This window comes from Nasonia vitripennis, chromosome 3, assembly GCF_009193385.2.
Source record: "Nasonia vitripennis strain AsymCx chromosome 3, Nvit_psr_1.1, whole genome shotgun sequence".
NCBI lineage: Eukaryota > Metazoa > Arthropoda > Insecta > Hymenoptera > Pteromalidae > Nasonia > Nasonia vitripennis.
Genome location: NC_045759.1, coordinates 510,406 through 523,246, shown reverse-complemented (window position 1 = coordinate 523,246; position 12,841 = coordinate 510,406). Strand labels below are relative to the sequence as shown.

Here is a 12,841-nt window from a genome sequence, read left to right as displayed (position 1 = left end):
TCCGTTGCTGTGTGTTTTAGCGAGATCGCTTGTATTTGCCTTAATCGGAATATATCAACAGCGGGCCGAAGAAAAAGTAAACACAAGTGCATATACCTCTTCCCCGAAGAGTTGGAATATCGTGCGAGCGAGGCATTACTTATCTGTCCCATTAATTCCTCGACACGGATCTGGCGCGCATCGGGAAATAATAACAAAGATCTTCCCCTCCCCGGCGCGTACTTACACCGACGAAAAATTTCGAGCGGCCCTTCCTCTCCCTCTTTCGTTTCGAGACATCCGCAGCATCGTCTCAAACACCTGCCGCTCCGAGAGTCGTGCCCTTCTGCGCGATAACTGCATTACACGCTCGTACACGTCCATCCCACCGCCGGCCCCTTCGTCGTCGGTATGCAGCAGCAGCGAGTACCTCGAGTGTGTTCGTGCGCGTGTCTGTGTGTACACAATGCCACCTGCGAGGGAAAGAGCGAGGACGTTCTCTTTTGCTGCCGCTGCTGCTGCTTTTCTCGGAGAGACTCTGTGTGTAAGTATCTCTCTCCGAAGCGCGTTCATTATTACGAGCTGCTTTCGTTATCGCGGATATGCGGGATATGCGTCTGTGCACGCTGACCTTTCGCTTCGCCTGGACATGGCTTTTTTGTTGGTCCATTGCTCTCGAATCGAGGCTCTGGACATTTTACTCTGTAACTACACGGAAGTTGCGATGAATCGTAAAGAAACAAAACTCGGGGGCATTTTGTTTTATGAATTCAAATACGTCACAGATCGCACTCGACGTTCTGATATACTGTCCGCACTTCCTGTCGGCTATGCGAGTTTATATAAGGATCGTCCTAGACAATGACATTGTTCAATTGCCGCGCCACTCGCGGTAAAGTGCTTGTGTGAAATATTTACGAGTTCTATTTTATGAGCGACACTATGCTTGGTAAGTGTAATTTATTTATTGTACACACGATCAAGAATTTAATTCGGATCGAAATTTTCTCCTGGAGACGACAACATTCAACTCGACCCTATTGTCGACGTGGACGATCAGACAGAATGGAGTACCTCGACGAGTCCGAGAAGCCGTCGAAAAGTTTGTATTTACGTCCTTTTCGCAAGTGTATCGGCGGCATTGATCGGACTCAACATCAAGTTCATTCTCCTCTTAATTTCAAGTAAGCCCGAACCTCGCGAATAGCCACGAGCTCAGCCAAGAAAATAATACGCCTCTTTAACATCGCAGAAAACGCCAACGATCAGAACGTCGATATCTGGCGATCGCTCGTCATCGGTGACGGCAAAAACCTCTACGCCCTCGAAACAGACTCCAAGACTCCGTCTCTTCTTCTGCAAGCATCGAAGAATGGAATCGCTGCCTCTGACGTGTCCTCGAACGAGACCGTATTGTGGAACTAGTGGCAGTCCTCGACTATCCAGCCCATCTTCAAGTCGTACAGGAGCATCGAGGGCACGGAAATCTGGCGGATGCAAGCGATCGCTATTGACCAGGCGAACAAGCTGTTCTACATAATTGACAAATCGGCCGGAACTTTGAGCGTGTTCGACGCACGCGCCGGGATTCACGGCGTCGTTTTTGCCGACCTCGTGCGAACTCACGATTTGGCGCTGGATCCTGCTACTGGCCTCATGTTCGTTCTTCAACAGTACGATTCGGTATCTATGAAACAGTCAAACTTCTTGATATTCAAAGGATGCACTGTTAGAATACCCACCCAAATTCAATTTTTGCAGATTCTTCGGTGCTACATGGACGGGACATCCATCCGTCTCGGCGTTTGCGATCGACCGTGAAACGGGGTTTATCTACTATGCGAGGAAATCAAAGGGTATCAGCGTTACCGATTACGCAGGTCAGCGAGGAATGAGGACGGTGAAGGTTTTCGTGGAAATACTCAGCCTAGCCCTGTCCCACAACCGACTCTTCTGGACGAGCTTGCCCAATTCTAGCGACACCAGTAACAGCGAACTCTGGTCTTGCAATATCGCTCGGGTCTGGTGTTACAACGCCACCCGGTGCGAAATTTCTTCGAGGAATCCCAGAGTAATCAAAGCATCCGTGATTCTCCGACCTTTTGACAATCCTTGCGACGACAACGCCGACTGCGACCAACTGTGCCTGTTGTCGTCGTGCCTGCAATATGGGCTGGTACCTGAATCCATCCTCCGGGACATGTGAAGAGGCTATTTCCACTCTCACGTACGTAGAGGGAAACTTCACCAGAGCAAAGCATCCTAATAACCTTCTGAAGCCATTCAGCGATAACATGTTACCAAGATCGTTCTACACCGAAACTCTGATACGCAAAAGTTCGATCGATTACACCTACGGCATCGATAGCTTTTACATAAGCGATGATACCGATATATACCGTCTGAACAAGTCGAGCGAGGCGATCGACGGAGATCAGAAAAAGATATTCTCTGTTCGCGAGGGTTCTCTCATTAGGAACATCGATTTCGAGGTCTTGAACGAGTACCTGTACTACGTTGACGAAAACTCGACTGGCGAACGGTCGATAGCCGCCCTAAGCCTGGTGGCAGGTGAGCCTGCTCGCAAGTCTAAGGTAAAGTCTCAGGTGGACGTATTTCTCATTGGAGCGTTCTACAGTCTGATCTACTCGCCGAACTGGGACGAGATCTTCGGCCCACAGTCGTTACCAAATGACCACTTCAGCAAAAAGTCGCGCCTGCGCTACTTCGACATGCACGAATTGGTCAGCCTCGACCCTTCCGGCGATAGGCTCTGCTGGATCAGCAACACGTCGGTGACGAAAATCGAGTACCTGCATTTCAAGGCAGTAGAGTCAAAGTACTTCGATCGCGGAGTCATGGACTTACCGATCATGATAAATCCGATGTCTCTAGCAATAGGCTTCGATTGGATCTTCATAGCAAATTTCACAGGTATCTGGCGGTTCTCACGGAGCTGCTCAGATCGCGGGATATCTCGGGAGAGATGAAAAACGGATGGTATCTCACGCAAAGATCGGTATATACGACTCGCACAATCGTTACACTCAGAATCGCCGATTACAGAAACATCAGGACATGGAGATGCAAATAGGCGTTTGAGCCGATTTTCCATAGAAATATGTAAATTCAAGTGTATAAATAGAACGTCAACAAAATATACTCTGTGTTGTTTTTTTCCGCGGATGCTGACGCACCGGACATTCAGTGAGACGCTCGCGCAGATACCATGGCAATATAGGCCAGTAGTCACATATCAGTTTCAGTCGTTGGTCACACTTGGACCATCAGTGTACGTGTGACGTGTAAAACTGTAGTCAGCGGGAGCGTGGAATCATGAGCAGAAGTGCAGCGAGCGAAATACAAAGTCTGAGTGCGAAGTATAAGCGTGAGTGTACCATCGAATTCTACATCGTTCGTAGATCTACGAAAAGATTAGCTATCGTCCATTATCTTGATTCTTTTAGAGTTTGAAACGTCCGATGTCGTGGAGAGCACGGTCCACGTCATGTGCGAGTCTTTCGAGGAGAAAAGAAACCGATACGAAAAATTAGAAGCCTTGCAGCGCTGGTACTTGAAAGGAGCATCCGCGGTGATATCCATTCTCTTGATCACTCTGCTCATAGTTGCAGCTGTATGGCTCTACTAACCCAGTTACGTTTTAATCAGGAAGAAAGATTGTGAAAAGGCTATGTAGATCTTTTTCATAATAAATGCTCTCGCGATCATCGGCTCAGCTAAATTTTACGCAAGCGCACATCCTCGTCCGACTTCCCACCATCTGCTCGCGAAAGAGCAAAGCCACGAGCCTCAGAAAAATCCATGTGCATAGAGCGACGTGCAGTACAAGAAAAGGAAGCGAGCGTTTTCCCATCATCTCTTTCTCTCCCGGGACGCGAGGACAGTCACGAGGGCCGCGGTTTCTCTCGGCGAGTCGCGCCATTCTTCCGTTTTTTTCCGGTGCGCATCAGAGCTCCGCGAGATGAGAACACAGCTTCAGCAGCGCGAGGATATACCTGTTGCGCCGCCGGCAACGATCTTTCGCGTTTTCTCGTCCTCCTGCAGCAGCAGCATCGGTATAGGGTAGAAGAAGATGAAGACGAGAAGGAGATGAGAAATAGAATGAGGGGACTCGAGGGGCTCGACTCGACAATGGAGAGGAGAGCCAAGAGGAACTGTGGGAGGGAGATTTCGATGTTTTATTTTGCGCGCAGGTGCAGCGCCGAGGCAGGATGTGTGCTGCTGCTGCTGCTGCTGCTCGAAGAGACGACTACCATGTGTATACCGACTCGTCGCTCAAGGACGCCGAGAGAATGGGAGAAAACAAAATCGTTTACGCAAATCTGCTTCGAAGAGAGAAAAGCGACGGATATTCCAGGGATCCTGCGCAGGTATACAGATCACGCGTGAATTTCCCGGTATCCCTTTTCCCCAAGCTTTCATCGAGGAAAAAATCGTTTCGCATGAATATTCAGATTGGAAAGCGGGCCCTGTAAATTTTCCACGAACGCCGACGTAAATCCTCTAGGCAGTTTGTAATCGTTGGCTCGTCCCGCTACACACGCGGAGACTTAATTATATCAGCCTGTCCAACGATGTAATATACGGTGCGGCGGCTTTCTCGTGGATACAGCGGGTCACATCTCGCTTGATGGATATGCATATATTTAATTCCGCCTTTCTTTCTTGTCCCGCGCGAAGTACAAATAAACAAACGCGCCTCGTCCCCGATGTGGCGCCGCAATATGGATCGAAGCCTCGTTTTCACTGACCGATTCTAGGATGAAACCGTCGATCCGCGCGAAAACGATCTCCCATAAGGCGCGTCGAAAGAAAGTAGCGGGCCATCCGACGCGGACAATGAAGCGAGGCGAGGAACGACGGGCTTTCCCACAGACGGATCGCTCGCTCGGCCGAGGATGATCTCGTAAAGAAAGTCGACGCGTCGGCGTCCACCGATATTCCCACTTTCCCCGCGCGCGCTCGTAATTCAAGTTCAGGTGCCGATATCGCCGGTATCGTGTACGGCTTTTTTCTCACATTTATCATTATAAACTCGTCCCTAAAACCGGTCAAAGTTCAGAGTTCTCGGGCGCACAGTCCCGCCTCGGAAATGTAGGCCCCGAAAACTAGGAGAGCCTAATTGGTCGGCCTCGCGGCCTCGCTACTGTCGCTCTGCTCGTCGATGAACGGAAAACCTAGAGTCCATACGGTAATACAAAGGAGTCCGACGGATAGAGGCAGCTGTGGGCTCGGCAACGGTACCTCGGATTACGCCAACTTTTAATAAGCTCGCGCAGCCTTTTCCTACCGACACGCGCTGCAAGTTTCGCGCCTCAATCCATCCGTGTGTATTGTAAGACAGTGTACACGACTGGGAGATGTATACATATTCTTTTTCCTTGATGACGGACTTATCGGAGCGAGCATCGGTGTAACGGTGAATTCGTCGGCTAGACGGATTTTCGAGGGAACGAGCAGCGACGGTGGAGAAAGAAAGTTTCCGACCTCGAGTCCAGATAAGGAATGGCTGCATTTTTTAAGTCTAATTGGGGGCTTGAGTCGATTCGATTATGCAGCGATTTTACAGTATTTAAAAAACTGATTTTCATTTGTCTTTCTCTGTGACTTTTTAATTGGCACCAATCTGCAATTGAAATCGAACGTTTGGTCGCGGTGAACAAGCTCTAATCGACCCCCTACTCCACTGGCCGGCACGAAAGAATCAAAAGCGTCGATTTTCCGCAGCTTGCCCACCAAAGCCCTCATCAGAGCATGGCTCTGGGAATAAGAAAGAGCGGAAAAAATCCACCAACACACACGCGTGCACACGTCTCTCTCTCTCTCTCTCTCTCTAAGCCAAGTCCGGCAATCCGTTCGCTCGTCGATTAATACCGTTGTGCAGCTCGCTTTCCATTCGCGAGCCGACCGTTTCCGCTCACGGCGGAAACTGTTACCCAACCGCACGCCAGGCGGTGCAGTCAAAACGATCGGCTGGCGTGCAAAAAGTAAAGGGTCCGATCGCGCACATGCGATTTTTACCGTCGCGCGAGTGTTTATCGAAAGTGTGCAAAAGCTTGCGTGGAAGCGTGACTTTTTGGACGAGACGGCCTGATGGGGTGCCAATTAAGGTAGTCAGGCTTTTAATGAGCGGCTCTGCCGTGGGATTGGGTCGATGCTGAGATTTATCAGTTTCGAGTGATCCTGCGTGTGTTGATTACTTCTCGCGATGTTTGATGCTGTGCTGCAGGCGACTGTGGTGGGAAACTCGTTTTTTGACAGTGAAAGTGAGACTTTAATGTTCGACTGTGCGTTTTACGAGCTGAAATATATACTGCACCATTTTAACAGTATAAATATTGCATTTTATTAACTCTTACAAGATACGAAATCCTTTCGCTTCCTTCTGATCGATCAATAAACAAATCATTCCCAAGTCAAAATTGTAAAAAAAAAAAAATTCGCAAAAACCAACAGTTTGTGTAAATTCTAAAATTCTAAAGCCTCACTTGCGTAGTGGATTAAAATTAAAGTCTTGGATATCAAATTTTTAAAAATAAAAATATTCAAATACCAAAACTAGATGGACGCTGCAAAACCTCATCTCGAGGCACTTTCCTCTTCCTCGCCTGCCGGCCTCTTATCCGCAAAAACGAGCGCGGCTGAGTCGCTGCTCCAATTTACGAAGCACGTCGAATCGTCGCTCTCGCAACTTCCTCGGGGCGTATGAGCACAAGTGCATCGCGCGCTCTCAGTTAAATTTCAAGATCGAGGGATCATACTCGGTACCCTTGAAAGGCGATCCGTCGGCGTTCCAGGCTAGCTGCATAATCTTCTCCATTCTCTGAAATGAGAAAACAAGAAATACACGTATACGCAGCAGCGACTACTACGACTAGTCGAGACTCGCTGATTGTTGCCAGATTTCTCTTTCTCTGATCCTTCGCTTCTTACCGACTCTCTGCTCTCCGATGAGGCTCTCGTTTGTGTTTCGACCGCTCGAGTTGTTGCTGCGCTTTTTTCAGCTTTACGGAGCTTAATTTACTTTTCTCTCACCGAGACGAGGAAATGCGCCGGGCACTTTTTAGCTCTGTTTTGCTAACTAGCAATTGCTACGCGAGGGGTTCAATGTCTCTCGATCGGGTTACGCATGGATTCGTTCGACTCGTGATTGCTCTTTGTGAATGTATAAAATGTTACGTTTGGCGCGAAATGATCGATGGTAAAGTGTAGCGAGATAGCGAAAATGACTCGGATTAAAAGTATCTAGGAAACGACATAGACCGTTGATTATACTGAAAATTAAAAGCTGCATTGCAGGATTAGGTGGCGGTGAAAGTAACTACGGCATTAATGTTATAGGAAATCGCGCAGAAAACCTGAATTTGTTGTAACGGACGTTTAGAGTCCTCGATGAACGAAACGTGTACTTGAATCCACTTTTACTTCTGGCGAGATAGTGACGAGCGAAAATAAATTCCCCAAACGCGCTTTGGCAATTGTACCCGGTAAACGAAGCGCGCTACCTCGTTACGATGCTTCGCACAGTAGGCGAAAAGAATACGCAGTTAAAACAAAACGGCAGCCGACGATTCATCGCGGTTTTGCAAAAAGACCACGCGAGTGTCTCAACAGCTCGCGCCGTGAGATTCGATCTCTCTCTCTCTTTCTCTGTAACTAGTTAACGCGCGCAATATCTCTGATCCGTCTTTGTCCGGGATCTTTGCTCCTCTATACACACACACACACACACAGCTGCGTGTTGCCGTATTTATCTCTACCGGCTACTATGCTGGCGCTCAGCGATGCGCACTTACGATTTGGTCGGACGTAGGTTGGCCAAGCAACTTCCGCCTCTGATTCCACATGAGCTCCTCCACTTTCATCTGCTCGCACTCGGCCATTTCCTCGAGATTCCGCGAGCAGTCGATCTTGCTCAGCTCGATGCGCGGCTCTCCGTCTACCAGCGACTCCCACCAGCGCTCCGACGCCTTTTCCAGATGCAGCTGCAATAAAAATGCATTCAATCAATGATTTATCAAATTTATAAAATCTTATCTTTTACAGAAAAACCTGACTCACGCTTGTGTGTTTCCCTGGCTCGAGGCACCAGTACGACTCCGAGCTCTTGATCTTGAACGAGAACCGTCCCTTGAGCAGCGTCTTCCAGGCCTCGGCTCCATCTTCGCTGGACTTCACGGCCACCTCGATCTCCTCTGCGCTCAGCCGGACTAGCACATCCTTGGAGGTCCGCGCCTCCTCGGGTAGACGCACTACCACGTCAAGCTCGCCGATAGACTGGCTCCAGCGGTAGTTGTCGTACGACGCGCCGTTGTAGCAGTCCGATACGCTGGGCCCTGAGCTCTGCGGCTTTGCTTTCGCTTCCTGCGTGATAAATTGTTAGTTGAAAAATAACTATTTTTTGCGTGGGATAATGCTTACTTTTTTCGAGTGTTTATCTTCGATTACTTCGATAGTTCCATCGCCACCGACCGTGACCTCCTCTATCGCAGGTGGAACCGCTTCGGCTTTCGTCGGAGAAAACTCGGATAGGTTTTTTATATTTTTCCATTTTCGCAGAGAAGTCAGAACGAGCTGCTCAGCGACGCCCGGTGGAAAGCCGATTCGCTGATCCGGAGGTGCTTCGACGTAAAAGTCAGTGCTGTAACGTCAATATTATAGATATATAACTTATTCAAATTTACCGCGCTTTAGATTGCGTCCGCAATTACTTTTTTATATAGGTTCGGAATTAAAAACTTATTCTTTTTACACACAAGCAGGCATACAACATTCATCAATCATCATCAGTTATTAAAAAAATATTCAAAAATGAGAAACACTGTTCGAGAGGGGCTTGATTTGCCGATTTGCCCAAGGTTGACAACCATTTTTAAAGAGCCGTTGACACCACCGCCGAAACTTGCCGCACCATCGCAGTGTTTCGTCAGTGATTACTTACCAGCGATACAAGAATCCGAAAAAACTGTCAAGAAAGCCGGCAATGTTCTTCTCCTCGCGAAGAATCTCCATAAAAGCAGGATCGTGCTTTGGATCCATTTAAAATCGTCTGTTATTAACAAAGCTCAATACGAGACCAACACGTTTGTTTGTTTGTTGACAGTCGCGAATTTCGAGGTTAGAAAGCCGCTCTTCCCGTCATCTCGCGGCTGAAGGGCGAAAATCGCGTCGAGATTCAATATGGTGTATTTTAGCGCGTTTGTTTAAAATCCGATGCGCGCGTTAAAACAAGCTTAACAACAAAATTATTCGACTTCAACAATGACGGCTAGAAAACTGCTATCGTTAGTATTCGTTCGGAAGCAGGCAGAAATTCTGCTTGGACTGAAGAAACGGGGCTTCGGCGAAGGAAAGTGGAACGGTTTTGGCGGGAAAGTCGAAGCTAACGAAACTATTCTACAAGGAGCAATACGGTAAGTATTTATTACCATCAGACAATTCTATACTATAGATCGCTTTATTTTTTGTATCATTTATTTGCAGAGAACTTAAAGAAGAGTGCGGATTGAGCACGTCTGAATTGCGTAAAATAGGATTCCTAGAATTCGAGTTTGAAAGTGATCCTACCCTCTTGGAGGTTCACGTCTTTGAGACCTATAAGTATCATGGCGAAGTCACCGAATCCGATGGTAAGGATACGATTCTGAATATTTACAATTTGGGTAAACTATAAAGTAATTCTCAAATACTTTTCAGAAATGCGTCCGCAATGGTACGATTTGAAGAATATCCCTTTCGAGAAAATGTGGCCAGACGATGCCTACTGGTTCCCATACATGTTCCGCGAGGAGCCGTTTAAAGGGTATTTCTTGTACCGAGGCATCGACCTCATTCTTAAGCATAAGCTCGAAAAGCTGGACTTGGAAAAGCTTAGCACCATTTAACTTAACTAAAATTATAAAGGCTTTTTTCTAACGATAATATATTTTTATGAAAAAATGTTAAGATTTGCATGAAAAAGTTTAAAAAAAGTTTTTTATTTTCACACAATCGAGTCGACAATTTCTAAGGCAACATTCATCGTTTGGTCATCTACTAAAACTATATCGAATGCTTCCATAAATTGAGACAAACTCTCCTTCGCCTGAAAATAAAAGATAGGAATTATTTTTCATCGATCAAAATTAAAAAATAATAACAGCATCAGTGCAACTTCTATGTATTGCGTATCTGACAATCAAATAAAGAAAATAATAGCTTTTTTATCAAAAGCTTTAATTGTTTTTCAAGTACTTAAGGCAACTCACGTTGTAAAAGAATCCAATTCTTAAAACGCAGTTGTCCACGCCTACATCAGCCATAGACGCGTCACCCAGTGAATCTCCCATAAGGATGACGTTCGTGCGTTCGTGCAAAATCTTGAAATAATCATTTTCCACGGTGTGGCTGTTTTTGTTGAAAGGGTGTATTAGTCGATTTGAATTTTCGAAACCATTCAAGGTATCGCCGTCAAATTTCATAAAATTTGAAATAATTTTAACGTTCTCGGATAATATCCCTTGGCATTTCAGGATACTCTCCAATACGTCACCAATGCCAGCACTAAATACGAGAATGGGAATATTAAATTTTTTCAATTTGCTAAACAGCTCTTTCGTTCCGTCCCGGAGTGTATGACAGTAGACTTCAGCCACTTTGTTTATTTCTCCACGATCAAATTCGATACTCCGTAGATTTTCATGAGTTTCCAAGTACCATTCATTCATAGCATCGATTTTTTCTTCCAAAGAAATATTTGGATCGATTTCTATGGCCTTGTACTTTAAACGAAGATCGTTATCCTTCTTTACGCAACGTGCGGGTATTTGTTTGCAACTGAGGAACATAACTGAACAAAACAAAATAATTTGAAAAAACGTTTGCACTTTTTATAATAGTTATTAAATGCAGATTCTTACCAACAGAGCTGGGAACGGGAGTTCCATTATCGTGTTGTTTGGTCAATGTAAAGTCAAAATCCGATACAATCTAGAAAAGCATATAACTCAGGATTACAATTTACATCTGTGTATGCACGTGTTTTCCAAAATTATTTAATATTTTCAAAAAATTTCAAACCTGTAGTTTTTCAGGACCTTCACTAACGATTTTCTTAATTTTTTTCATCACTTCTGCTTCATCTTTCATATGCACATTTTTATGCTTCAACGATGAAAGCTTGGATAAAAAAAAATAAGAATAATAAATAGATAAGAAATAAATAAGAAAGATATAATTGACTTCTTAAATTTTCCATTCAAAATGGATAGATTCGATTCGATAGTTTTCGATTTAAAATTCAAATGCGCGCCGATTGTAAAATTCTTTCTCCTACTTCAATCAACTTGACGAGATGTCACGCATCATCTCCGGGGCTCGTGCGGAATCTCGCTTTTTACTCTCGCGCGCATCGCTATGCTTGAGACTCTTTTATATTCAAATTTCCAAAGTCGCTACGAAGTCGAACGTAATCGCCGCTGCATTAACATCAATGCGTAATTCGTGTCTATTATTTAATGCGTTCCCGGTGCCTCTTGTGAATTTTCGAAAATCAACCGTTCATCGCTCCCCCCGCGACGGAGGTCTGTTTATACGCTCGATGCTTTCTCGCGAAGTCGTCTCAATGGCTCGGGCTTTTCGGAATTTTTCTTGCCGGCTATGCCCATAGATAGGCGGTTAACCGTTACGAGCAAGTGGAATAACTAGTCAGGAACTGGTCAAAAGTGGAGTATGTGACCAGTCAGCTCCGGAGATGCACTTGTGCCTGTGAAAGGCACATATATATATAACTGATCAATACAAAGACTCCTATTTGACGAAATTCGAGATATAAAATTTTAATTATTTAAAAATGTTCGATTCAAAATAACTATCTTTCACTCGATTATAAATAAAAAGAAAACGTTATTGAATAAATATGTAAAACATAACCTACGTTTAACATGTTGTGAGCTGCAGTGATATCCATTTGATACTATAAATACTTATGTTCAAATGTATGTTAATGGCAAATCTTGCACTTTTAGATTGCTAATGAAAATTACTAACAATATATCAATAATACCTAGTTTTAAAAAGATTTTTCTGTACTAGAAAACACAAATAACAGCAAGTTTTCCTTCACAACTATATGTGTGTATAGGATATTCGCCGACCCAAAGAAACGCATGGACTACCGTATGCCACTGCGCCAACTCGACGTGTACATACACTTCATTCAACCTTTTTTGTAAGCTTTTGAATAACAGTAAAAGTAGGTTCTAGAGGTTACTGAAAAATGTTGGTAAACATCACGCAGTGACTCCTTAGCTAACTTCAACTGTAAGAATGTCGCAGAAAGATGAATGAGTTAGGAGAAATGGAAAAAAAATTTATTATAGTAGTATATATAACAATTTTTATTTACTTGTATCCCTGACTTAGAACATCCTTCTATAGGAAACCTCGTTAGTGACGAGAAAAGTATTTACGATATACAATAAATTCGTAGATATATAAATACGGAACGAATTTTCGACGGAATCATATCGTGACTATAGTTCGTTATAAATATTAACAACTTTTATACCATATTATAATTCGCATTATCATCAATATATATATATATATATATATATATATATATTTATTTATACATTGTTATTACAGCCAACAACAATGATTTCCCTATCGAACAATAGATAATTTTGGTATAAGCGTAGATAATATATACAAAAAACTAGCGCAGGTACTATAGCAAATAGAATAACGAAGTCTTAAAATCAAGCAAAAATATCATTATCCACATCTTTAAAATAATAATATTTAAGGCTTACAATCATTATAATATGCTTTATGCGAAGGTCGCATATCATAAGTATAG

At 44.5% G+C, this 12,841-nt stretch overlaps 4 protein-coding genes across 7 annotated transcripts; 2 read left to right on the top strand and 2 right to left on the bottom strand.

Moving 5' to 3' along the window:
• The first annotated feature begins 2,124 nt into the window (after window positions 1-2,124).
• On the top strand, window positions 2,125-6,490 carry LOC116416812. The gene is made up of 2 exons (XM_031926734.2): window positions 2,125-3,367; window positions 3,447-6,490. The coding sequence occupies exon 1, from the start codon at window positions 2,148-2,150 to the stop codon at window positions 2,967-2,969; it is 822 nt and encodes a 273-aa protein (XP_031782594.1). The 5' UTR covers window positions 2,125-2,147; the 3' UTR covers window positions 2,970-3,367; window positions 3,447-6,490.
• A 63-nt stretch (window positions 6,491-6,553) lies between these two features.
• LOC100120451 (nudC domain-containing protein 3) lies at window positions 6,554-9,326 on the bottom strand. Of its 2 annotated transcripts, none has more exons than XM_001604042.6 (5): window positions 8,942-9,326; window positions 8,422-8,641; window positions 8,062-8,364; window positions 7,797-7,985; window positions 6,554-6,823 (listed from the first exon to the last, which is right to left on the bottom strand). In XM_001604042.6, exons 1-5 carry the CDS (start codon window positions 9,037-9,039, stop codon window positions 6,731-6,733), a joined length of 903 nt encoding a protein of 300 aa, XP_001604092.1. In that variant the 5' UTR covers window positions 9,040-9,326; the 3' UTR covers window positions 6,554-6,730. The 2 variants fall into 2 exon arrangements, with proteins under 2 accessions (XP_001604092.1, XP_008203807.1); XM_008205585.4 differs by having other exon boundaries at window positions 8,449-8,641; window positions 8,942-9,310.
• Window positions 8,793-10,211, top strand: LOC100120426 (7,8-dihydro-8-oxoguanine triphosphatase). The gene is made up of 3 exons (XM_001604020.6): window positions 8,793-9,413; window positions 9,484-9,629; window positions 9,697-10,211. Exons 1-3 carry the CDS (start codon window positions 9,262-9,264, stop codon window positions 9,882-9,884), a joined length of 486 nt encoding a protein of 161 aa, XP_001604070.1. The 5' UTR covers window positions 8,793-9,261; the 3' UTR covers window positions 9,885-10,211.
• On the bottom strand, window positions 9,948-12,298 carry LOC100120398 (7-methylguanosine phosphate-specific 5'-nucleotidase). Of its 3 annotated transcripts, XM_031926733.1 has the most exons (7): window positions 12,044-12,298; window positions 11,915-11,962; window positions 11,315-11,743; window positions 11,059-11,157; window positions 10,899-10,968; window positions 10,248-10,828; window positions 9,948-10,084 (listed from the first exon to the last, which is right to left on the bottom strand). In XM_031926733.1, the coding sequence occupies exons 4-7, from the start codon at window positions 11,125-11,127 to the stop codon at window positions 9,983-9,985; spliced, it is 822 nt and encodes a 273-aa protein (XP_031782593.1). In that variant the 5' UTR covers window positions 11,128-11,157; window positions 11,315-11,743; window positions 11,915-11,962; window positions 12,044-12,298; the 3' UTR covers window positions 9,948-9,982. The 3 variants fall into 3 exon arrangements, with proteins under 3 accessions (XP_031782593.1, XP_031782592.1, XP_031782591.1); XM_031926732.1 differs by having other exon boundaries at window positions 11,915-12,298; XM_031926731.1 differs by lacking the exon at window positions 11,315-11,743.
• Window positions 12,299-12,841: the final 543 nt, after the last annotated feature.

Excerpts from the sequence above, each read along its gene's own strand:
- LOC100120451 (XM_001604042.6), bottom strand. The coding sequence starts at position 9,039 with ATGGATCCAAAGCACGATCCTGCTTTTATGGAGATTCTTCGCGAGGAG. Across the intron at positions 7,986-8,061 it reads AGCCAGGGAAACACACAAGC|CTGCATCTGGAAAAGGCGTC; the intron begins GTGAGTCAGGTT and ends TTTTTATTGCAG. Across the intron at positions 6,824-7,796 it reads AACCTACGTCCGACCAAATC|AGAATGGAGAAGATTATGCA; the intron begins GTAAGTGCGCAT and ends TTCTCATTTCAG.
- LOC116416812 (XM_031926734.2), top strand. The coding sequence starts at position 2,148 with ATGGGCTGGTACCTGAATCCATCCTCCGGGACATGTGAAGAGGCTATT.
- LOC100120426 (XM_001604020.6), top strand. The coding sequence starts at position 9,262 with ATGACGGCTAGAAAACTGCTATCGTTAGTATTCGTTCGGAAGCAGGCA. Across the intron at positions 9,414-9,483 it reads ATTCTACAAGGAGCAATACG|AGAACTTAAAGAAGAGTGCG; the intron begins GTAAGTATTTAT and ends ATTTATTTGCAG. Across the intron at positions 9,630-9,696 it reads CGAAGTCACCGAATCCGATG|AAATGCGTCCGCAATGGTAC; the intron begins GTAAGGATACGA and ends AATACTTTTCAG.
- LOC100120398 (XM_031926731.1), bottom strand. The coding sequence starts at position 11,947 with ATGGATATCACTGCAGCTCACAACATGTTAAAC. Across the intron at positions 10,969-11,058 it reads AAGGTCCTGAAAAACTACAG|ATTGTATCGGATTTTGACTT; the intron begins GTTTGAAATTTT and ends ATGCTTTTCTAG. Across the intron at positions 10,829-10,898 it reads TCCCGTTCCCAGCTCTGTTG|TTATGTTCCTCAGTTGCAAA; the intron begins GTAAGAATCTGC and ends TGTTTTGTTCAG.